A 24882-nucleotide genomic window follows, 5' to 3' on the forward strand; every position below is an offset into this window, starting at 1 on the left:
TGAGATAGGAGAAGTGCTTGAATCCAGGAGTCGGAGGTGGCAATGAGCAGAGACTGTGCCACTGCACTCCAGCCTGAGAGACAGAGTGAGACTCCATCTCAAAAAATAAATAAATAAAAAATAAAAGTATATCTTGACATAACTAAAGTATTTTTAGCATTTAGTGTTTTTAGCATTAGTCTATTGTACTACCCTTTGACATTCAATATATGAAACTTTATATTTATTTATTTATTTATTTATTTATTGAGATGGACTCTTGCTCTGTCGCCCAAGCTGAAGTGCAGTGGTGTGATCTCGGCTCACTGCAATCTCCCCCTCCCAAGTTCAAGTGATTCTCTTGCCTCAGCCTCCCAAGTAGCTGGGATTACGGGTGCACACCACCATGCCCAGCTAATTTTTGTAGTTTTAGTAGAGACAGGGTTTCACCTTGTTGGCCAGGCTGGTCTCAAACTCCTGACCTCAAGTGATCCACCCGTTTCGGTCTCCCACAGTGCTAGGATTACAGGCGTGAGCCGCCACGTCTGGCCATGAAACTAAGTTTTTAACTATTCTTGTACTGGAGGTGAATCCTATTCTTCACATCTCTCTAGCTGATGAAAAGAGGTAGTATGATTGGGTAAAGCCCAGAAGGGGACTATTCCCTTATCACTGCTGAGCTTGGGGTGAGGTATGCATTTTACACTTCCTGCCTGCTGCCAAGGAGAGCTCTGCCCAGCCAGCTTAGGAAGTGGGTAGCACTCTTGGTCTGTTAGCTACTAATGCTCAGCACTGGCAGTGCCAAGAGAATGATTAAATGAAGGGAATGTAGTGGCCCTGTACCAAGTATACGATTTTTTTTTTTTTTTTTTTTTTTTTTGGAGAAGGAGTCTCACTGTGTCGCCCAGGCTGGAGTGCAGTGGTGCAATCTCAGCTCACTGCAAGCTCCGCCTCCCAGGTTCATGCCATTCTCCTGCCTCAGCCTCCCGAGTGGCTGGGACTGCAGGCGCCCACCACCACGCCCAGCTAATTTTTTGTATTTTTAGTAGAGACGGAGTTTCACTGTGTTAGCCAGGATGGTCTCGATCTCCTGACCTCGTGATCCACCTGCCTCGGCCTCCCAAAGTGCTAGAATTACAGGCGTGAAGCATGCCCAGCCCTGCAAGTATACTAATTTAATCCACTTTAAAGGAAAAACTTTTTAAACCTTAAAAGAATTTTAACACTGATATAATTGACTTATATCAGTTTGAGTTAGAGAACAAGATGGAGGACATTAGAGTGAAGAGCTGAGGTTTTGATTTAATAAGCTGTTTTTAATTTGCCTCAAGTTTTCCTATACATTAGACTTCATTTGTCTTTCTTACTGAAATAGGTGACCCCCATACCTCAACAGTAAAGTTTTCAAATTCTACCACCTCAGTGCTGGCTACCCTTGCAGCTCTTGCTGAGGCATCTGTCTCCTTCTCCAACTCACACAGAGCCACAGGTAGGTAAGGGATATGCTGCTAGGTGAATCACCACTTTTTCTTTTGTTTTTAAGTCTCCAGCAGATTTAATTTGCATGAAATATTATTAAAGAATTGCATTTAATTAGAGGCAGCTAAGGAAAAGGGATGTAGCATCATTGAACATCAGAAAGAAAAATTGCCAGGTGATATAATCAGACAGCTGAATAATATGAGAGAATGACTAAATTACTCCTTTGTGTTTTTACAGTTTGAAGTTTGTTTTCCCTGACTCTAGTTACTTCACATTGAAATGTCTATTCTCATATTAGCAGATTTTTTTGGAGATACTCTACGTTATATTTTGACTGATGCTATCATAGAATGATTCAAAATAGCAGCCCAGATATCTTATATTAAAGTATCAAAATACATGAGACTGGTACCTTTTTCATTGTCATATCCTTTGCACTTCATGGCTTGCTTTTATTTTCATTGGAGATGTTATTTTGGCATTTCCAAAGGAGTTGGGCAAATATAGGGTATGTATTGCCTTTCTGATATTTAAAACAAAATAGTTTTCAAGTCATTTAGCCAGAGCTAGTAGTCTGTCAGGGGAAGACTTAAGGCTTCGTATAGGTAGGGGCATATAGTCACAGGTAGGGCTCAGTAGACATTTAGAAATCTTTCTAGAACCCTCTGGCCATCTGCTCCATCATATATGAAAGCAGAATGTTCTGATTTCTTTCTGCCATGACATTTGGGTGGTGAGAACATTCTTCCAATTCCAATCCTATTTTTCTGAATGGGTATAATCATAAAGATCTCTACTCAGATTTATATGAGGGAACAACATAGCAAAGGGAAAAGCAATGTATTAAACTTGTCCTTGCTATTCTTTTGGTTTGCTCTTTGATCTTGGATAAATCACTTCTCCAGGTTCTAGTTTTCTCATCTTTGGCATGATACTTGGATTAGGTTATCTATCCAGGACCTTTCAACTTTAATATTTAACTGTTCTTTGTTTCTAAGAGGTGGGAATCCTTTGTTTCCATTGAACTACCTAGATGTGTTTCATATGGATGGTTGATACCCCACTTATTACTGCAAAGTTCTATCTGTGACTCACTCTTTCTTTTCTTTTCCTTCCTTCTTTCCTTCCTTCCTTCCTTCCTTCATTCCTTCCTTCCTTCCTTCCTTCCTTCTTCTTTCTTCCTTTTCTTTTCTTTTCTTTTCTCTTCTTTCTTTTCTTTCTTTGACAGAGTCTCATTCTGTCACCCAGGCTGGGGTGCAGTGGCATGATCTCGGCTTACTGCAATCTCTGCCTCCAGGGTTCAAGCAATTCTCCTGCCTCAGCCTCCCAAGTAGCTGGGATTACAGGCGCTCACGACCACGCTCAGCTAATTTGTGTATTTTTTGTAGAGATGGGGTTTTGCCATGTTGGCCAGGCTGGTCTCAAACTACTGACCTCGGTGATCTGCCCACCTCGGCCTCCCAAAATGCTGGGATTACAGGTGTGAGCCACCGCCCCTGGCCCTGTGACGCTTTAGATAGAGAAATTCCATAGTGGTAGGAATTATTTCCTCTAATAGTGCTTAGTTTATTGGGATATTGACTAATCAAACTGAAAATCTCGATTCAGCATAATACACGTAACACTCATAGAATGGTACCTGGCACATAAGTGTTGGCTATTTTATATATATATATATATATATATATATATTTGTATGTTTGGGGTTTCTTTTGATAGAGACAGGATCTTATTCTGTTATTCTGTCACCCAGGCTAGAGTGCAGTGGCACAATCAGAGTTCACTGCAGCTTGAACTTCTAGGTTCAAGTGATCCTCCCATGTCAGCCTCCTGAGTGGTGCATGCCACCACGCTCAGTTAATTTTTCAAATTTGGCGGGAGGTGGTCTCACTGCTCAGGCTGGTCTTCAACTCCCGGCCTCAAGCAATCTTCCTGCCTTGGCCTCCCAAAGTGCTGGGATTATGGGCATGAGCCACCATACCCAGCCAGCTATTATTCTTGGTATCAGATGAGAAAAGCCACCTAACATTTTTGTCTATCAGACTTCAATATTTTGACTACTTCACGTATTACTCTGTTAATTCACTATTAAATATCCCATTTACTCTGATTTATGGTTATTTTAGACTTTTTTTTTTTTGAGATGGAATCTTGCTCTTGTCACCCAGGCTGGAGTGCAATGGCACTATCTCAGTATCTCGGCTCACTGCAACCTCCACCTCCCAGGTTCAAGCAATTCTCCTGCCTCAGCCTCCCAAGTAACTGGGATTACAGGTGCCTACCACCATGCCCAGCTAATTTTTGTATTTTTAGTGGAGATAGGGTTTCACCATGTTGGCCAGGCTGGTCTCGAACCCCTGACCTCAGGTGATCTGCCCACCTCGGCCTCCCAAAGTGCTGGGATTACAGGCATGAGTCACCATGCCCAGCCATTTTAGACTTTCAAGATACTTCCTGAAAAAAAAAAAAAAAGGGTTCCAATATCAAATATGTTGGGGAAACAGCATATCTGGTTTTTTTGTTTGTTTTTTGAGACAGAGTCTCGCTCTGTTGCCCAGGCTGGAGTGCAGTGGCTCCATCTCGGCTCACTGCAACCTCCGCCTCCCAGGATCAAGAGATTCTCGTGCCTCAGCCTCCAAAGTAGGTGGGACTACAGGTGCATGCCACCATACCTGACTAATTTTTGACTAATTTTTGTACTTTTAGTAGAGACAGGGTTTTGCCATGTTGGCCAGGCTTGTCTCTTAACTCCTGGCCTCAAGTGATTCGCCCATCTTGGCCTCCCAAAGTGCTGGGATTATAGGCATGAGCCACCATGCCCAACCGAAACAGAGTATCTTATACCCTGTTGGAGAATCACACCCTGCTGGAGAATCACAATGTTTATTAGCCTATTGAAGTCTCTGATACTCCTACAAAACAAAAAATTTTAAGCATATTTAAACCAGAATTTTGAAAACGTGTTTATACATAGAACCCATCTTTAGTGAAAGTTATTAATACCTCAATGAACACATTTTATAAAATACTGTTATAATGCATTCTCTATTTTCTTTTCTCCTCTGACTTAGCATGCATTGTTCACAAAACCTTTTGCAAACTGTTGAATCTCACTTTTTTTTTTTTTTTTTGAAATTTTTCGGCCAGGCGCGGTGGCTCACACCTGTGATCCCAGCACTTTGGGAGGCAGAGGCAAGCGGATCACTTGAGGTCAGGAGATCGAGACCAGCCTGGCCAACATGATGAAACCCCGTCTCTACTAAAAATACAAAAATTAGCCTGGCGTGATGGTGGGCACCTGTAGTCCCAGCTACTCGGGAGGTTGAGGCAGGAGAATCGCTTGAACCCAGGAAGCGGAGCTTGCGATGAGCCGAGATCGCGCCACTGCACTCCAGCCTGGGCGACAGAGTGAGACTCCGTCTCAAAAAAAAAAAAAAAAGAAAAAAGAAATTTTCCTCTCCCTGAATGTTATCAGGTTCAAGGAGGTTGAAATTGCTATACTCCGCCGGGCGCGGTGGCTCAAGCCTGTAATCCCAGCACTTTGGGAGGCCGAGACGGGCGGATCACGAGGTCAGGAGATCGAGACCATCCTGGTTAACACGGTGAAACCCCGTCTCTACTAAAAAAAATACAAAAAACTAGCCGGCTGAGGTGGCGGACGCCTGTAGTCCCAGCTACTCGGGAGGTGGAGGCAGGAGAATGGCGTGAACCCGGGAGGCGGAGCTTGCAGTGAGCTGAGATCCGGCCACTGCACTCCAGCCTGGGTGACAGCGCGAGACTCCGTCTCAAAAAAAAAAAAAAAAAAAAAAAAAAAAAGAAATTGCTATACTCCTATTTTTTTAAAAAGCTGAAATTTTAAATTTGCTTTTGTCATCTCCAGCCAATTCAGAGGAAATTATAGAGGGAAATTCCGTTGACTCATCAATCCAGCAAGTAATGGGGAGTGGAGGCCAGAGGGTCATCACCATAGTAACTGATGGAGTCCCTCTGGGTAATATCCAAACTTCAATCCCTACTGGAGGCATTGGTCAGCCATTTATTGTAACTATGCAAGATGGACAGCAAGGTGAGTTATCTCTTGTAGACAATTGTTTATTAAAAGATATTTTAGATACTCCATACTCACCTAAACATGAGGCATTAAAACAAATAGTGGAAGTGGGAGACTGTCAGATGCAAGTTGGGGCAAAGAAGGTCTGAAAAAGAAAAAGAAACAGAACCAGATTGGCAAAAGCTAATTGCCTAATATGTATAAAATCTGTAGTAAAAAACAGTTGATCTGGTGGAAAATATAACAAGTAGACCGGGCGTGGTGGCTCACGCCTGTAATCCCAGCACTTTGGGAGGCCGAGGCAGGCGGATCGTGAGGTCAGGAGATCGAGACCATCCTGGCTAACATGGTGAAACCCCGTCCCTACTAAAAAAAAATAAAAAAAAAAAAAAAAAAAAAAAAAAAAAAATTAGCCGTGTGTGACGGCGGACGCCTGTAGTCCCAGCTACTCGAGAGCCTGAGGCGGGAGAATGGCGTGAACCCAGGAGGCGAAGCTTGCAGTGAGCTGAGATCACGCCACTGCACTCCAGCCTGGGTGACAGAGCAAGACTCCGTCTAAAAATAATAATAATAATAATAATAATAATATGAACCAGTAGTCCACAGAAAAAAATGTACTGATGGCTCTTAAAAATATGAAAATAGCTGGGTGAGGCAGATCACGGCTGTAATCCCAGCACTTTGGGAGGCTGAGGCAAGAGGATCACTTGAGATCAGGAGTTCAAGACCAGCCTGGCCAAAATAGCAAAACCCCGTCTCTACTAAAAATACAAAAATTAGCCGAGCATGGTGGCACACACCTGTAGTTCCAGCTACTCAGGAGGCTGAAGTGGGAGGATCACTTGAGCCCAGGAGGTTGAGGCTGTAGTGAGCCGTGATTGTGCCACTGCACACCAGCCTGGATAACAGTGTGAGTCTCCGTCTTAAAAAAAAAAGAAAGAAAGAGAAAATATATCCAACCTACTTCATTCATAACAAGAGAAGTGCAAATAAATACTGTACTGAGATACCATTATAACACTATGTTGTTAAAGGTGTAGGGAAACAAGCACTCTTATAAATCATTTGTAAGAGTGCAAATTAATGGATCCTCTAAAAAGGATATTGGTAGTATCTGTAGATACTAAAGATGTACATAAAGATGTACCTTTGGGTTTTTTGTTTACTTGTTTGTTTGAGATGGAGTCCCTCTCTGTTGCCCAGACTGGAGTGCAGTGGTAGGATCTTGGCTCACTGCAGCCTCCACCTCCCTGGTTCAAGCAATTCTTGTGCCTCAACCTCCTGAGTAGCTGGGACTATAGGCGCACACCACCACGTCCAGTTACTTTTTGTGTATTTTTAATAGAGACAGGGTTTCACCATGTTAGCCAGGCTGGCCTTGAACTCCAGACCTCAAGTGATCCTTCCACCTCAGCCTCCCAAAGTGCTAGGATTATAGACATGAGCCATCACACTCAGTCAAGATGTACCTTTTGGTTAAACAGTTCTTTTTTCTTTTTTGTGTGTGTAACTGGGTCTTGTTCTGTCACCCAGGCTTGTGTGCAGTGGTGCAATCATGGGTCACTGCAGCCTCAACCTCCTGGGCTCAAGATATCCTCCTGCCTCAGCCTCCTGAGTAGCTGGGGCTACAGTTCCACGCCACCATGCCCAGCTATATTCAGACTGAGGCTATATATTAGTATACTGAGGCATAACATTAGTTGCTTCCAAGGAGGGCAGCTGGGTACTAAGGATGAGTGGGAGGCTTTTCAATGTATATGCTTTTATAGCCTTGATGTTTTTAATCATTTAATGGATCAGTTATTCAAAAAAGACATAATTAAAATTTTTTGAAAAGAGGAAGCCCATCATTACAACTCCATACCTTAAAAATACTGGAGGTTGGCCAGGCACAATGGCTGATACATGTAATCCTGTAATCCTAGCACTTTGGGAGACCAAGGCAAGAGGATTTCTTGAGGCCAAGAGTTCCAGATCAGCTGGGGCAACATAGCAAGACCCCCCATCTCTACACAATTAAAAAAAAAAATAGCCTGGTTGATGGCACGTCCTTATAGTCCCAACTACTCAGGAGGTTTTGGCAGGAGGATCACTTGAGCCCAGGAGCTCAAGGTTGCAGTATGCTACCATGATCATGCCACTGCACTCCAGCCTGGGCATAATCATGCCACTGCACTCCAGTCTGAGCAACAGAGCAAAACATTGTCTCTAAAAAATAAAAATGTATATTGAAGGTTGAAAAGAAGGGTACTGGTATAATTTCCTTTCTTAATGTCGCTGAAATTTTGACTTGGCTTAAATGATTGTGGGGATTTGTAATTTTTTTTTTTTTTTTTTTTTGAGACAGAATCTCACTCTGTCACCCAGGCTGGAGTGCAGTGGCACAATCTCGGCTCACTGCAACCTCCACCTGCTGGGTTCAAGCAATTCTCCTGCCTCAGCCTCCTAAGTAGCTGGGATTACAGGCATGTGCCACCACGCCCAGCTAATTTTTTTGTATTTTTAGCAGAGACAGGTTTCACCATGTTGGTCAGCCTGTTATTGAACTCCTGACCTCATGATCCACCCGCCTCAGCCTCCCAAAGTGCTGGAATTACAAGCGTAAGCCACCAAGCCCGGCCTATAGTTTTTATTTGTTTGTTTGTTTTTGAGATAGGATCTCCCTTTGTTGCCCAGGCTAGAGTGCAGTGGCATGATTATGGCTCACTGCAGCCTCGACTTCCCAAGCAACCCTCTCACCTCAGCCTCCCAAGTAGCTGGGACTACAGGCATGCACCACCACGCCTGGCTAATTATATTATATTTTTATTTTTAGACAGGGACTCAGTCTGTCACCCAGGCTGGAGTGCAGTGGTGTGATCTCAGCTCACTGCAATATCCACCTTCCGGGTTCAAGTGATTCTCCTGCCTCAGCCACCAGAGTAGCTGGGATTACAGTCATGGCCACCATGCCCGGCTAATTTTTTTGGTTTTTTTGGGGGGGTTTTTAGAGACAGAGTTTCTCCATGTTGGCCAGGCTGGTCACGAATTCCTGAACTCAAGTGATCTGCCTGCCTTGGCCTCCCAAAGTGCTGGGATTACAGGTGTGAGCCACCATGCCTGGCCTTTTTTATTTTTTGTACAGACTAGGTCTTACTATGTTGCCCATTCTGGGATTTATAATTTTTTAATTATTTGAACTGATGGATCAGGAAGTATGGGAAGATAAGAATTAAACTTATTATAATCCAAACTTTGGTATCATAAATTCTAATTTATGCATTGCTGATATTTTTGTGAACATAGTTATCATTTTAAGTTTTTAGGGCTCATTGGGTAGGTGAGAGACTCTGCTTATAATGGAACTAAATAAATGAAAACTGAGTTGTTTTGGAGAAAAAGAGAATTGAAGTTTAACCTAAATAAACTATACTACTTTTTTATTTTTATTTTTAAAATTTATTTATTTATTTATTTAGAGGTGCAATCTCAGCTCCCTGCAGCCTCAACCTCCTAGGCTCAAGCAGTCCTCCCATCTCATCATCCCAAGTAGCTAGGACCACAGGTGCAAGCCACCACAGCCAGCTAATTTTTTACTTTTTCATAGAGACAAGGTCTTCCTATGTTACCCAGCCTGGCCTCAAACTCCTGGGCTCAAGCAATCCTTCTACCTTGGCTTCCTAAAGTTCTAGGATTACAGGCGTGAGCTACTGTGCTTAGCCTACACTACTTTTTACAAATATGCTTAAGGCCCAAAGAAGGAAAACAGATTTTGTGAGTTATCTGCAGAAAAATTTAAATCCCAGACTAAACTTCCATTTCTACTCAACATATATCTAAGCTGCTTTCCACTGCCATCAATTGATGAGTTTATAAAGAAATACAGGCCGGGCACAGTGGCTCAAGCCTGTAATCCCAGCACCTTGGGAGGCCGAGATGGGCGGATCACGAGGTCAGGAGATCGAGACCATCCTGGCCTACACGGTGAAACCCCGGCTCTACTAAAAAATACAAAAAACTAGCCGGGTGAGGTGGCGGGCGCCTGTAGTCCCAGCTACTCGGGAGGCTGAGGCAGGAGAATGGCGTAAACCCGGGAGGCGGAGCTTGCAGTGAGCTGAGATCCTGTCACTGGACTCCAACCTGGGCGACAGAGCGAGACTCCATCTCAAAAAAAAAAAAAAAAAAAAAAAGAAATACAAACCTATTTTTAAATCTGCCAAACCAAATGATTAGGTAAATCTTGTTTTTTGTTTTTGTTTTTAAATTTTTGTCCGGACATGGTAGCTCACGCCTGTAATCCCAGCACTTTGGGAGACCGAGGTGGGACGAGTGCTTGAGGTTGGGATTTCAAGACCAGCTTGCCAACATGGTGAAACCCCGGGTCTACTAAAAAAATACAAATATTAGCCGGATGTGGAGGCCCCAGACTGGAGTGCAGTGGCATGATCATAACTCACTGCAGCCTTGACATTCAGGGCCCAAGTGATCCTCCTGCTACAGCTCCCCAAATTTTTTCTTTTTTTTTTTTTTTTGAGACGGAGTCTTGCTCTGTCACCCAGGCTAGAGTAAAGTGGCGCAATCTCAGCTCACTGCAACCTCCACCTCATGGGTTCAAGCAATTCTCCTGCCTCAGCCTCCTGAGTAGCTGGGATTACAGGCGCCCACCACTGCCCAGGCTAATTTTGTTTGTTTGTTTGTTTTTTGAGATGGAGTCTCCCTCTGTCACCCAGGCTGGAGTGCAGTGGCGTGATCTTGGCTCAGCACAAGCTCTGCTTCCTGGGTTCATGCCATTCTCCTGCCTCAGCCTCCCAAGTAGCTGGGACTACAGGCGCCCACCACCGCCCCCAGCTAATTCTTTTTTGTATTTTTAGTAGAGACGGGGTTTCACCGTGGTCTCGATCTCCTGATCATGTGATCCGCCCACCTCAGCCTCCCAAAGTGCTGGGATTACAGGCATGAGCCACCGCGCCCAGCCTTTAATTTTCATATATGAAGAGCTAACATGGTTTTTAATTGGGTGCGTGCCTTGGATAATCCATTCAAAAGCAATCACTTAGTCCAGTTTAATGAAACATATATCCTTCGTGTACTGATGGAAAGGCTGGTGGTATATATTGAGGCCACATTTCCAGATCAGACTGTGCTGGTTTGTTGTTGTTGTTGTTGTTGTTGTTGTTGTTGTTTGAGATGGAGTCTCACTCTGTCACCCAGGCTGGAGTGCAATGGTGTGGTCTCAGCTCACTGCAACTTCTGCCTCCCAGGTTCAAGCAATTCTCCTGCCTCAGCCTCCCGAGTAGCTAGGATTACAGGTGTTCCCTAGCACGCCCGGCTAATTTTTTGTATTTTTAGTAGAGATGGGGTTTCACCATGTTGGTCAGGCTGGTCTCGAACTCCTGACCTTGTGATCTGCCCACCTCGGCCTCCCAAAGTGCTGGTATTACCGGTGTGAGCCACCGTGCCCAGCCGACTATGCTGGTTTGAACAGATATGACAAGAGCAAGAACCCTGGCTGAATTTTTGTGGGTGGCTCCAGTAGAGCTGCTGGTAACCCATCTTGCTCTCAAGAGTACAATGAGGTAAAAGGAAAGAGTTCCCGATTTTTTTTTGTTTGTTTTTTTGTTTTGTTTTGTTTTGTTTTTGAGACAGAGTCTCGCTCTGTCACCAGGCTAGAGTGCAGTGGCGTGGTCTCAGCTCACTGCAATCTCTGCCTCCCAGGTTCAAGCGATTCCTCTGCCTCAGCCTCCTGAGTAGCTGGGACCACAGGTGTGTACCACCACACCCGGCTAATTAAAAAAAAATTTTTTTTTTGTATTTTAGTAGAGACAGGGTTTCACCACGTTGGCCAAGATGGTCTTGATCTCTTGACCTCGTGATCTGCCCACCTCAGCCTGCCAAAGTGTTGGAATTACAGGCATGAGTCACTGCGCCCAGCCCCCAAATTATTTTTTAATAGAAATGAGTTCTTGCTAAGCTTCCCAGGCTGGTCTCAGACTCCTAGACTCAAGCGATCCTCCCACTTTGGCCTCCCAAAATGCTGTGATTACAGGCATGAACCACCATGTCTGGCCAAATCTTCTGTTTTAAAATAATCGTAATATATCCTAAAACCTAAATATAATTTTTAACTTTTTATTTTTAGATCATTAAAGATTCAGTACAGTTCTAAGAAATAATACAGAGAAATCCCCTATTGCTGGGATTACAGGCACATGCCACCATGCCCACCTAATTTTTTGCATTTTTAGTAGAGATGGGGTTTTGCCATGTTGGCCAAGCTGGTCTCGAACTCCTGACCTCAGGTGATCTGCCCGCCCACGTTGGCCTCCCAAAGTGCTGGGATTACAGGCATGAGCCACTGCACCCATCCTCTACTTTGTCATTTCAAGAATGTTATATAAGTGGAATCATACAATATACATGATTTTGAGATTGGCTTTTTTCCTCTCAGCATAATTCCCTTGAAACCCATCCAAGTTGTTTGAATCAATAGTTCATTCCTTCTTATTGCTGAGTATTATTCTATGATATGGATTTATCACAGTTTGTTTAACCATTTACCCAATGAAGGACATTTAAGTTGCTTCCACTATCAGCTATCTAAAAATAAAACTGGCTGGGCACGGTGGCTCACGCCTATAATCCCAGCACTTTGGGAGGCCTACGCCAGCAGATAGCTTAAGCCCAGGAGTTTGAAATCAGCCTGGACAACACGACAAAACCCATCTCTAAAAAAAAATACAAAAAAAAAAAAAATTAGCCAGGCATGCTGGTGTGTGCCTGTGGTCCCAGCTTCTTTGAAGGGTCACTGGAGGCCAGGAGGTTGAGGCTGCTGTGAAACATAATTGTGCACTGCACACCAACCTGGGAAACAGAGTGAGACTCTGTCTCATAAAATAAATAAATACATAAATAAATAAATAAAGCATTATGAACACCATAATTATTTACAGGTTCTTATGGGAGATAAGAAATGGGAAATAGGGGCCGGGCGCGGTGGCTCAAGCCTGTAATCCCAGCACTTTGGGAGGCCGAGACGGGCGGATCACGAGGTCAGGAGATCGAGACCATCCTGGCTAACACAATGAAACCCCGTCTCCACTAAAAATACAAAAAAATTAGCCGGGCGTGGTGGCGGCGCCTGTAGTCCCAGCTACTCGGGAGGCTGAGGCAGGAGAATGGCGGGAACCCGGGAGGCGGAGCTTGCAGTGAGCCGAGATCGCGCCACTGCACTCCAGCCTGGGCGACAGAGCGAGACTCCGCCTCAAAAAAAAAAAAAAGAAAGAAAGAAATGGGAAATAGGGCCAGGCTCAGTGGCTCACACCTGTAATCCCAGCACTTTGGGAGGTCCAAGGTGGGTGGATCACAAGGTCAAGAGATCGAGACCATCCTGGCCAATATGGTGAAACCACATCTCTACTAAAAATACAAAAATTAGCTGGACGTGGTGGCATGTGCCTATAGTCCCAGCTACTTGGGAGGCTGAGGAGAATCTCTTGAACCCGGGAGGCGGAGGTTGCAGTAAGCCGAGATTGTGCCACTGCACTCCAGCCTGGAGACATAGCGAGGACTCTGTCTCAAAAAAAAAGAAAAAAGAAATGGGAAATAGGCCAGGCATGGTGGCTCAAGCCTATAATCCCAGCACTTTGGGAGGCAAAGGTAGGTGAATCACGTGAAGTCAGGAGTTTGAGACCAGCCTGCCCAACATGGCAAAAACCCATCTCTACTAAAAATACAAAAATTAGTTAGGTGTAGTGGCAGGCACCTGTAATCCCAGCTACTTGGGAGGCTGAGGTATGAGAATCACTTGAACCTGGGAGGTGGAGGTTGCAGTGAGCCAACATCATGCCACTGCACACCAATCCAGCCTGGGTGGAGCCAGACTCCGTCTCAAGAAAAAAAGAAATGGGAAATAAATTTTCTATTCTCTGGGATAAATGCCCGAGAGTACAATTGCTAGGTCATATGGTAAGTATGTGTTTTGTTTTGTTTTTTAAGAAACTGCCAAACTCGGGCAGATCACCTGAGGTCGGGAGTTCGAGACCAGCGTGACCAACGTGGAGAAACCCCATCTCTACTAAAAATACAAAATTAGCTGGTTGTGGTGGCACATGCCTGTAATCCCAGCTACTCAGGAGGCTGAGGCAGGAGAATCGTTTGAATCGGGGGCAGAGGTTGCAGTGAGCCGAGATCACGCCATTGCCCTCCAGCCTGGACAATAAGAATGAAACTCCATCTCAAAAAAAAAAAAAAAAAACCGAAAGAAAGAAAAGAAAAGAAAGAAACTGGCAAACTATTTTCTTTTTCTTTCTTTTTTTTTTTTTTCAAATGGAGTCTCACTCTGTCACCCAGGCTGGAGTGCAGTGGCACTATCTCAGCTAACTGCAACCTCTTCATACCAGGTTCAAGCGATTCTCCTGCCTCAGCCCCCCGAGTAGCTGGAATTACAGGTGGGTGCCACCACACCCGGCTGATTTTTGTATTTTTAGTAGAGATGGTGTTTCACCATGTTGGCCAGGCTGGTCTCAAACTCCTGAGCTCAGGCAATCCGCCTGCCTCAGCCCCCCAGAGTGCTGGGATTACAGGACATGAGCCACCGCTCCAAGTCGGCCAAACTATTTTCTAGAGTGGCTTTACCATTTTACATTCCCACCAGCAATTTATGAATAATCCACTTTGTCTACATCTCCAGCATTTGGTATCACTTTTTTAAAAACTTTTAGCCTGGCGCGGTGGCTCACACCTGTAATCCCAGCACTTTAGGAGGCCGAGGCGGGTAGAATATCTGAGGTCAGGAGTTTAAGACCAGTCTGGTTAACATGGAGATACCCTGTCTCTATTAAAAATACAAAAATTAACTGTGTGTGATGGCATGCGCCTGTAGTCCCAGCTACTCAAGAGGTAGAAGAATTGCTTGAACCCAGGAGGTGGAGGTTGCAGTGAGCTGAGATTGTGTAACTGCACTCCAGCCTGGCTTATAGAGTGAGAGTTCTTCTCAAAAAAAAAAAAAAAAAAAAAAAAAAAAAAGACTGGGCGTGGTGGCTCACGCCTGTAATCCCAGCACTTTGGGAGGCTGAGGCAGGTGGATCATGTGAGGTCAAGAGTTCGAGACCAGACTGACCAACATGGAGAAACCCCATCTCTACTAAAAATACAAAATTAGCTGGGTGTGGTGGGGCATGCCTGTAATCCCAGCTATTCAGGAGGCTGAGGCAGGAGATAGCTTGAACCCAGAAAGCGGAGGTTGCAGTGAGCCGAGATCATGCCATTGTACTCCAGCCTGGGCAACAAGAGCAAAACTCCGTCTCAAAAAAACAAACAAACAGACAAACAAAAAAAAACTTTTAACCATTCTGACAGATGTGTAGTGTGTCATGTGTGTTGTGTATGTGTTGACCCTTCTCTCACTTATCTATGAGAAGATAATTAATTTAGGTACAGATAATGGCTATTGGCTTTTATTAGAGGTCTCAAAAATATATAAAGACTTCAGGCCTTCTTTGGACAGATTATTTCTGCAGTTTTTTTGTTTGTTTGTTTGTTTGTTTGAAGACAGGGTCTCACTCTGTTGCCCAGACTGGAGTGCAGTGGCGAGTTCTTGGCTCACTACAGCCTCAACTTCCCAGGCTCAAGTGATCCTCCCACTTCAGCCTCCCAAGTAGCCGGAATTACAGGCATGCTCCACCATGCCTGGCTAATTTTTTGTATTTTTTTGCAGAGACCGTGTTTGCCATGTTGCCCAAGCTGGTCTTGAACTCCTGGGCTCAAGTGATCCTCCCACCTTAGCTTCCCCACATGCTAGAATTACAGGTGTGAGCCACCTCGCCCTGCCATTTCTGGGCAAACTAATAAGCTACTTGGCCATAGCTGACCTAGAGTCAGACACCTTCATATAAGAGCCTCAGACTTGGGACTTACTTGCATGGCTTCCAAGCCTGCAAATCTATACCCTTCTTTTTTGAGCCGTTCTTAGTGCTCTATTAATCTTTTTTGTTTCTCCCCGAAGGGCCATGCCTTACCTGTTGATTCTAAACTTCGAAGAGATATTTAAAATAATATATCAAATAATATATTTTATTTTCTCTTTCTTTCTTTCTTTTTTTTTTTTTTTGAGACGGAGTCTCGCTCTGTCGCCCAGGCTGGAGTGCAGTGGCCCGACTAGCTGGGACTACAGGTGCCCGCCACCTCGCCCGGCTAGTTTTTCTGTATTTTTTAGTAGAGACGGGTTTCACTGTGTTAGCCAGGATGTTCTCGATCTCCTGACCTCATGATCCGCCCATCTCGGCCTCCCAAAGTGCTGGGATTACAGGCTTGAGCCACCGCGCCTGGCCTTTTACTTTCTCTTTCTTTGCTTTTTTGTTGAGATGGGGTCTTGCTGTGTTGCCTAGGCTAGCCTTGAGCTCCTGGACTCAAGAAGTCCTCCAGTCAGCTGCCTGAGCAGCTAGGACCACAGGCACACACCACTGCACCCAACGTAGAATATATTTTAGTTTATTTTCTTATTAAAAGCAAGCAAAACTTCTTTGTTTTCTTATGCATTCATCACCTCCAATTGGTGTCCTTTGACTTGTAGTTCTAACTGTACCTGCTGGTCAGGTTGCAGAGGAGACTGTAATTAAAGAGGAAGAAGAAGAGAAGTTGCCACTAACAAAGAAACCAAGGATAGGAGAGATGACAAACAGTGTGGAGGAAAGCAAGGTAATGTTTTTAGGAGTGATGAAAAGAATTTAAAGCCAAATTATTAAGGCCTGAACCCTTCTTCATCTTTTTTTTTTTTCCTTTTTGAGACACAGCCTTGCTCTGTTACCTAGGCTGGAGTATAGTGGCATGATCTCAGTTCACTGCAACCTCCGCCTCCCGGGCTCAAGTGATTCTCATGCCTCAGCCTCCTGAGTAGCTGGGATGACAGGCACCTGCCACCATGCCTGGCTAATTTTTGTATTTTTAGTAGAGACGGGGTTTCACCGTGTTGGCCAAATTGGTCTCGAACTCCTGACCTCAGGTAATCTGCCCGTGTCCGCCTCCCAAAGTGCTTGAATTATAGGTGTGAGGCACTGCCTATCTTTTTGTCTACTGTCTGGATAATTTATGATCAGGAATTTACTTGGTGGTGACATGGCTTACTTTTCCAGGAAGGCAATGAAAGAGAGCTACTACAGCAACAACTCCTGGAGGCCAATCGAAGAGCCCAGGAATACCGACACCAGCTCCTAAAGAAAGAGCAGGAAGCAGAACAGTACCGTCTTAAGCTGGAGGCCATAGCCCGACGGCAGCCCAGTGGAGTTGATTTTACCATGGTTGAAGAGGTGGCTGAGGTAAACGCTGTAGTAGTCACAGAGGGGGAGCTGGAAGAGAGAGAGACACAAGTGACTGGGTCCCCAGGGACCACAGAGCCTCACACTAGAGTTTCCATGGAAACTGTTTCATCTTAATATGCAAGGGCCACAATTTGCACTGTGTTCATATTAATCCTCTTTTAAAAAAGAAAATATACAGAAGACAAACATTGCGTAAAAACTAAGAGTGTCTTTAAGAAGAAAACTTCCTGAGCAACGCTTGGGCTCAGGAAGGTTCTCTGTGCAATTGGAAAATTCAAAGCCATATTTAGGGAACGTTTCTTCTGAGGGGCCAAAAGAATAAGGACCAAATTTCTTAGCTCACATCATTGCTTTAAGCATAGAAGTAAAAGAATACTGCATGCTGTGGGTTGATTTTTTTTTTTTTAATAACTGACTTTCTCACAGAAGATTTTAAGATAACATTTCTAATATATATGCACCAATATATATGCCTTTAATAATTATACCATCAAGTGACCTGAAAATGCCCCTTAGATTTATGATGCGTATCTGTTGGAAAAACTAATTGGGAGGGAGGTTAGACAAGCTTTGGGGAAGAGAAAAGGAATATAGTCCATTTCCAAAGGAGCAGGAACGCCCAACCTTAAGTTAATTTCACTGAAGAGAATTTTCTTTTTTTTTTTTTTGAGACACGGTCTGACTCTGTTACCCAGGCTAGAGTACAGTGGTACAGTCTTGGCTCACTGCAACCTCTGCCTCCAGAGCTCAGCCTCCCGAGTAGCTGGGATGAAAGGCATATGCCACCACATCACTGAAAAGAAATTTTTGATTGTCTGACAGATATGCATCCATTGTGTGTCTGTAGCTCAGATGCTTGTGTAAGAAACTGAAATAAGCTGGGTGTGGTGGCTCACATCTGTAATCCCAACACTTTGGGACGTTGAAATGGGAGAACTGCTTGAGTCCAGGAGTTTGAGATGAGCCTGGGCAACATAGTGAGAAACGTGTGTCTACAAAAAATTTAAAAATTAGCCAAATATGGTGACAGGCACCTATGGTTCCAGCTACTCAGAAGGCTGAGGTGGGAGGATCCCTTGGGCCTTGGAGGTCAAAACTGCACTGAGCCGTGGTTGCACCACTGCTCTCCAGGCCTGAGTGACAGAGCAAGACTGTATCTCAAAGGAAAAAGGAAACTAGGCCAGGCGTGGTGGCTCACACCTGTAATCTGAGCACTTTGAGAGGCGGAGGTGGACGGATCACGAGGTCAAGAGATCGAGATCTTCCTAGCCAACATGATGACACCCCATCTCTACTAAAAATACAAAAATTACCTGGGTGTAGTGGCACACACCTGTAGTCCCAGCTACTTGGGAGGCTGAGGCAGGAGAATCGCTTGAACCCAGGAGGCAGAGGTTGCAGTGAGCCGAGATCGCGCCACTGCGCTCCAGCCTGGTGACAGAGCGAGACTCTGTCTCAAAAAAACAAAACAAAACAAAAAAAAATAGAAAATATTAGCCGGGCGTGGTGGCACCCGCCTGTAATCCCAGCTACTTGGGAGGCTGAGGCAGGAGAATTGCTTGAACCGGGGAGGCGGAGGTTGCAGTGAGCTGAGATCGCACCATTACTCTCCAGCCTGGGCGACAGAGCCAGACTCTGTCTCAAAAAAAAAAAAAAAAAAAAAAAAAAGGAAACTGAAATAGAGTTTTTAAAAACTGAACTGGAAAGCCGAGGCCAGTAGATCACCTGAGGTCGGGAGTTCCAGACCAGCCTGACCAACATGGAGAAACCCTGTCTCTACTAAAAATACAAAATTAGGGCCGGGCCCGGTGGCTCACGCCTGTAATCCCAGCACTTTGGGAGACCGAGGCGGGTGGATCATGATGTCAGGAGTTCAAGACCAGCCTAGCACAGATGGTGAAACCCTACTAAAAATACAAAAATTTACCAGGCGAAGTGGCAGGCGCCTGTAATCCCAGCTACTAGGGAGGCTGATGCAGGAGAATCTCTTGAACCCGGGTGACAGAGGTTGCAGTGATCTAAGATCATGCCACTGCACTCCAGCCTGGGCGATAAAGTGAGACTCCATCTCAAACAAACAAACAAAACAAAACAAAATCAGCCAGGTGTGGTGGCCACATGCCTATAATCCCAGCTACTTGGGAGGTTGAGGCAGGAGAATTGCTGGGAACCCGGGGGCGGCAGTTGCAGTAAGCCGAGATGGCGCCACTGCACTCCAACCTGGGCAACAGGAGTGAAACTCCATTAAAAAAAAAAAACACACTAGAAAGGAAAGAAAACTTGTTTATGTGGGAGGAGTATATATAAAACCAAAATCCAGGCTGTGTTTCCACAGTGCTGGGAAGTGGCCAGAAAAAGGCTTATGGGGGCTTTGAAACTCTGGTCTTGAGATATAAACTTTGCTCTGACTGGATTTTATAAAATTATAGTGAGGAGGGTACTCTCTTGTCAGAGCAACTTGTTTCCAAACATTTATGTAATGTCAAGCTCAGTCTCTCTCTTTTTTTTTTTTTTTTTTTTTTGAGACAGAGTCTTGCTCTTGTCGCCCAGGCTGGAGTGCAATGGCGTGATCTCAGCTCACCGCAATCTCCACCTCCTGGTTTCAAGTGAATCTCCCGCCTCAGCCTCCCAAGTAGCTGGGATTACAGGCATGTGCCACCATGCCCAGCTAATTTTGTATTTTCAGTAGAGACAGGGTTTCTCTATGTTGGTCAGGCTGGTCTCAAACTGCCAGCCTCAGGTGATCCGCGTGCCTCGGCCTCCCAAAGTGCTGAGATTACAGGCATGAGCCACCAAGCCCAGCCTAGACTCTTTAATTTTATCAAACTTTGTTGAATTTTCTAAGTGTCATTTAGGACACATTATGCTTTTCTGTGGAGCTTATATCTTATCCTCTTACGTGCAACAAAAAGGGGGTTGGAGGTAAATGCTGATGATGATGTTTAGTTTTATTTTCTTTTGATCTGGCATGAGTAAATTGCTCTGTTTCCTTAAGCTTGGTCTATTATGGAGCTTTGTGCCTTATAGGGTACTCAGTGTGTGTTGACAAAGGGAATAAGAACTATCAGTGCCATAAAGAACCAAAGATTCTGGCTACTTTGTCTTCTTCCTTTCTCTCCCACTATGCCTACACTTCCTCTGCCCACTTTTGGAAAGTGTTTAACTGCTGGGTTTTCTTTTTCTTTTCTTTTTTTTTTTTTAAACGGAGTTTCGCTCTTGTTGCCCAGGCTGGAATGCAATGGCATCATCTCGGCTCACCGCAACCTCTGTCTCCTGGGTTCAAGCGATTCTCCTGCCTCAGCCTCCCGAGTAGCTGGGATTACAGGCATGCACCACAATGTCCGGCTAATTTTGTATTTTTAGTAGAGACGAAGTTTCTCCATGTTGGTTGGGCTGGTCTTCAACTCCTGACCTCAGGTGATCTGCCCTTCTCGACCTCCCAAAGTGCAGGAATTATAAGCGTGAGCCACCGCGCCCGGCCACCTGCTGGGTTTTCTTTGTATGTCAGCATGGAGTTTTTCCCAAAGAAAGGGAATATGGGTGGAGAGAGAAAGGTTATGAACAGGTTACATTACAGAGGTTATTGCCTTTGAAACTGGGCCCTCATCATTCTAGACTTGCTTGCTTTGTTATAAATTAGAATAAACCAGAGGGAGATGTGCCAAGTAAACATTCGAATGACTGTTTAGAATATGGTTTTCTTAATTAGCAGTCATGGGGAAAACATGCATTTTTAATTTGGAAAAAAACCTGACAGTTAACATGGTTCTGTTTACCTTGATTAGTGAAGTAATTTGCTGCAGTGTTGTCAGAGGAGCAGAATCATTTGGGTCTCAAAATAGACTGAAAACTTAACTCCCAAAACCATATTTAACAAACAGAATTGATTATTAGAGATTTATAGGCAAAAATATCAGTTTGGAAATTAACCTTGGCTACTGGCCACCTTAGCTAGATTTTCTCCACAGGTCTGATACTGAACACTTCTCAGATTGGAGAATATTCTGGGCTGTTGGGGATGACAGGGAAATGTGAGGGGGAGTAGCCTAGGTAAGGGTGATGATGAAATTGTTCTATCTGCTGTCAAATAATTGTTTCCTGTTTGCAATGTTTTTATTTTTTCTGAGTCCCTTTGGGAACCAGGTGCTAACAAGAAGCTGTTATGTGTGGGATTTCGGAGCCTTACTTTAATGATAGAGGAACCAAGTATCATTTTAGATGTCTTTTATTTATGTTCTTGGTGCATATGTTGACTTTAATCCCTCTTTCCCCACACCCCGCCCATTAAGGGGGAGGAGGTTAACTCTGCAGATGATATTCAGGCCCAACCAGCTCATTCTCTGGGGTAGCTACTGACGAAAGGCAGAGAACGTCCATCTAACATGTCCTTCTGAGTATACAGTCACCACTTTTTGGGGGGAATTCTTTAGCAGATCTTACTGTTCTTTCTGCAGAAGCTATCATTCCTACCTCCCCAATCCCCAAAATCTCTAATATAGGCCAAGTCATTTTTTATGATGGGTCTCTGAGACAGGGGAGTTTGTTAGAGGAGAGGCTGGGGTAGAGAGGGAGAGAATGGAGGTATCTGAAAAAAAGTAAGAAAAAGGCATTCATTTTTATTTACTCAGAACAGTCCTCTTGGCATCCCAGATAAGGGAAATAGGATTTGATCTCCAATTGTATTGCTATGAAGAGAATGGCAGGTGAGGATGCTTTGAAGTAATTAGAAATTAAATATTGAATACATTAATGGCAATACCATTTCATGATTTTGTATGTCTTTCTGGATTAGTCATGGAAGTTGGGGAAATATTGCTTAGATCTTCTGGGTTAGAGGATTCCAACTGGCTTATTGGCAAGGTTGGATTATTAAGAATCAAATAGCAGACAAAAATGGCAGGGCATGGTGGCTCACGCCTGTAATCCCAGTACTTTGGGAGGCTGAGGCGGGTAGATCACTTGAGGTCAGGAGTTCAAGACCAGCCTGGCCAACATGGCAAAACCACGTCTCTACCAAAAATACAAAAATTAGTTGGGCATGATGGCACATGCCTGTAGTCCCAGCTACTCTGGAGCTGAAACAGCAGAACTGCTTGAACCCAGAAGGTGGAGTTTACAGTGAGCTGAGATTGTGCCGCTGCACTCCAGCCTGGGCAATAAGCGAGACTGTGTCTCAAAAAAAAAAAAAAAAAAAAAGAAAAGAAAAAGGAAAAACAGAGAAATGGATCAGAGTTGGTGCTTGAGCACGAGAAACTTCAAGCTTAGGATGGTTGTCTACTTTAAAATAAAGCTGCTGGCCGAGCGTGGTGGCTCATGCCTGTAATCCCAGCACTTTGGGAGGCCAAGGTGGGTGGATCACGAGGTCAGGAGATCAAGACCATCTTGGCTAACACAGTGAAACCCCAGCTCTACTAAAAATACAAAAGATTAGCTGGGCGCAGTGGCAGGCATCTGTAGTCCCAGCTACTTGGGAGGCTGAGGCAGGAGAATGGCGTGAAACCGGGAGGCAGAGCTTGCAGTGAGCCGAGATCACCCCACTGCAACAGATCACCTGGGCAACAGAGCGAGACTCTGTCTCAAAATAAATAAATAAATAAATAGAATAAAATAAAATAAAGCTGCTGGCTGGGCACAGTGGCTCATGCCTGTAATCCCAGCACTTTGGGAGGCCGAGGCGGGAAGATCACTTGAGGCCAGGCCAACATGGCAAAACCCAGTCTCTACTCAAAATACAAAAATTAGCTGGGGGTGGTGGTGCATCATCATACTGGTAAGAAAAAAAAAAAAAAAAAAAAAAAAAGAGGCCGGGCACGGTGGCTCACCAAAAAAAAAAAAAGAAAAAAAAAGAAATATCAGTTTGAGAAATGATGAAGATTATTATTATTTTATTTTTGGAGACAGAGTCTCTCTCTGTTGCCCAGGCTGGAGTGCAATGGCATGATCTTGGCTTATTGCAACCTCCATCTCCCAGGTTCAAGCGATTCTTCTGCCTCAGCCTCCTGAGTAGCTGGGATTACAGGTGCGCACCACCACGTCTGGCTAATTTTTGTATTTTTAGTAGAGACAGGGTTTGACCATATTGGCCAGGCTGGTCTCGAACTCCTGACCTCGTGATCTGCCCTCCTCAGCTTCCCAAAGTGCTGGGATTACAGGTGTGAGCCACCGTGCCCAGCCTCTTTTTCTTTTTCTCACCAGTATGATGATGACCATTTTAAGAAAGCTTGTGTGGCTCTCTCCTATCATTACAGACCTCCAGAGTTTGCTGGAAAATTTGAGGCACTTACTGAACTCTTCCTGAAAGTTTCATGTGGAGTGGGAATCAGTTTTTGTCCTAATTTATTAGAGAAGGCTTCCTCTTCTCTACTCCTTGTGCAGACCCATCTCTGGATGGCTAGAAAAGGAGCTTCAGAATGGACTATATGTCATGACCACCTGTATGCACTCTAGGCTCTCATCTGTCTCTATTTTATGTGGTGACTATGTCCCCCTTCTGAGTAGTACTCTTATTTCCTATGCCATTTTTTTTTTTTTTTTTTTTAGTCTCTGATGCTGCCCTTTGTAAATTTTTATTTTATTTTTTAGCCTCTTTAGTATTAGGGGGTGAGGTGACATTCCTAGACTCTACAGTAGCAGTTTGGCATGTTAGTGGCAGGAAATTGTGATTCCCTATACCCACCTCCCCCTACCTTTTCTGCTTTAGTGATTCTATTGTTCCTCTCTCATTGAGGCTTTCCCAGGCACCCGAATTTAGTTAGTAGGTCATTTCTAATCTTTGGGGCTTGTCTTTTCTCTCTCCATTCCCCTCCTTCTCTACCCCATATTTTTTGTTTATTCTGAGGTGGTTTGTTTCTGAAAGTTAATCTAGGTCACCTTCTATATCCTGTGCTTCCTAGTTGGCTTTAGACATCTTGTTATAGCAACAATGATGGTAGCAGCTCTGTCCCTGGCTTTGCCCCATGTGCTGTCCTTCTGTCAAGGCCATTTGTGTGTGTACTGGGGCAGGTGTTTGTTGGGGGGATGCGCCCAGACTATTCTCACAATGTCCTCAGTTTTTCAGGTTGTCTGACAGCTTTATGTACAGCATATTTTTAGAAAAACTTAAATATACTTCTTTATTTAGAATAGGGTTTTATTCTGATGAGCAAGTTTGTGTGTATATGTGTGTATGAGCATTTGTATGTATATATACTTATACAGATCTATATTATATATACAGTTTTTGTACTATCATTTAAAATAAAAATATTTCTCAATAAAATGTCAGAGCTGACCATTTCAGGGTGCCATTGAATTTGTTTTCATCTCCTGGGCAAAAATTTGTATCTATTCTCTGATCACAGGTGAACCACAGAGCTCATTTTCCCTGTCCAACTGAGCTAATTGAAGGGGGAGGAGTATAGATCTACTAACCCATGCATGCCCACTGCCTTTTCCTTATCCACCTCTCTCAGCGTGGTATTCTTGACAGGCAGAGCAAGTTGAGGTAAGAAATGAAATGAGAATTAGGAGAGCTTTTGACTGACTAGTTAAATGTACATTTTCCTTCTTTCTCTCATCCCCCACTCCCTTCCCTAAAAGCAAACAACTAAGGGAGGAGAAAAGTAGCTGAAGAAAATGATTATGTGCCTTGTGTGGGAGTAAAGTCAATGCTGAGATGTATAGGGAAAAACATCAGACTCAGGAGTGCTTGGAAAGAGTAGATTTACTTTGCCAGCTTCTCAGCTTTTCTTGGTTAATAGGGTGCTTGCTGCTATCTTAATCCAAAATCAGCACACATTTATATTTAAAAATAGGAGGGTCAGTCTGGTAGTAGCACAATCCCCATTGATAGCCAGGGGTGAACAAACCAATTTGACTAGCAAGATGGGTGTCCCATCTAGTGTACAGAGTTCTGAAAAGCTGTTTTGTTGGCAAGAAGGATACCTTTCTTTATAAAATTAGCTTTGAGCCTGTCCAAAGTTAAGGACATATAAGCATCTGTGTTCAGCGACTGGAATCTTCAGCAAGTTCTCAAAGTCAATATTTAGGAAATTGGTCACCTACCATGTACTAGGGTACATGCAGATAATTTCTTTT

General features: G+C 44.1%; 1 protein-coding gene across 17 annotated transcripts in view; it reads left to right on the top strand.

Annotated features, from left to right (window-relative positions):
- GABPB2 (GA binding protein transcription factor subunit beta 2) overlaps positions 1-24073 on the top strand; it is a 63359-nt gene extending 39286 nt beyond the window's left edge. For 7 of the 17 annotated variants that reach the window (XM_050750167.1, XM_050750158.1, XM_050750213.1 and 4 more), the window contains 5 exons: positions 1355-1468; positions 5342-5527; positions 16062-16186; positions 16621-16803; positions 20034-24073. In XM_050750167.1, coding sequence (XP_050606124.1) covers positions 1355-1468; positions 5342-5527; positions 16062-16186; positions 16621-16803; positions 20034-20399 — 974 coding nt within the window. In that variant the 3' untranslated portion in view covers positions 20400-24073. Of the gene's footprint in view, positions 1-1354; positions 1469-5341; positions 5528-16061; positions 16187-16439; positions 16491-16620; positions 17292-20033 lie in introns of those variants that run through there. The other 10 variants (XM_050750231.1, XM_050750240.1, XM_050750269.1 and 7 more) reach the window with 5 other exon arrangements.
- Positions 24074-24882: the final 809 nt, after the last annotated feature.

The sequence above is a fragment of the Macaca thibetana genome, chromosome 1 (assembly GCF_024542745.1).
Source record: "Macaca thibetana thibetana isolate TM-01 chromosome 1, ASM2454274v1, whole genome shotgun sequence".
Lineage (NCBI taxonomy): Eukaryota > Metazoa > Chordata > Mammalia > Primates > Cercopithecidae > Macaca > Macaca thibetana.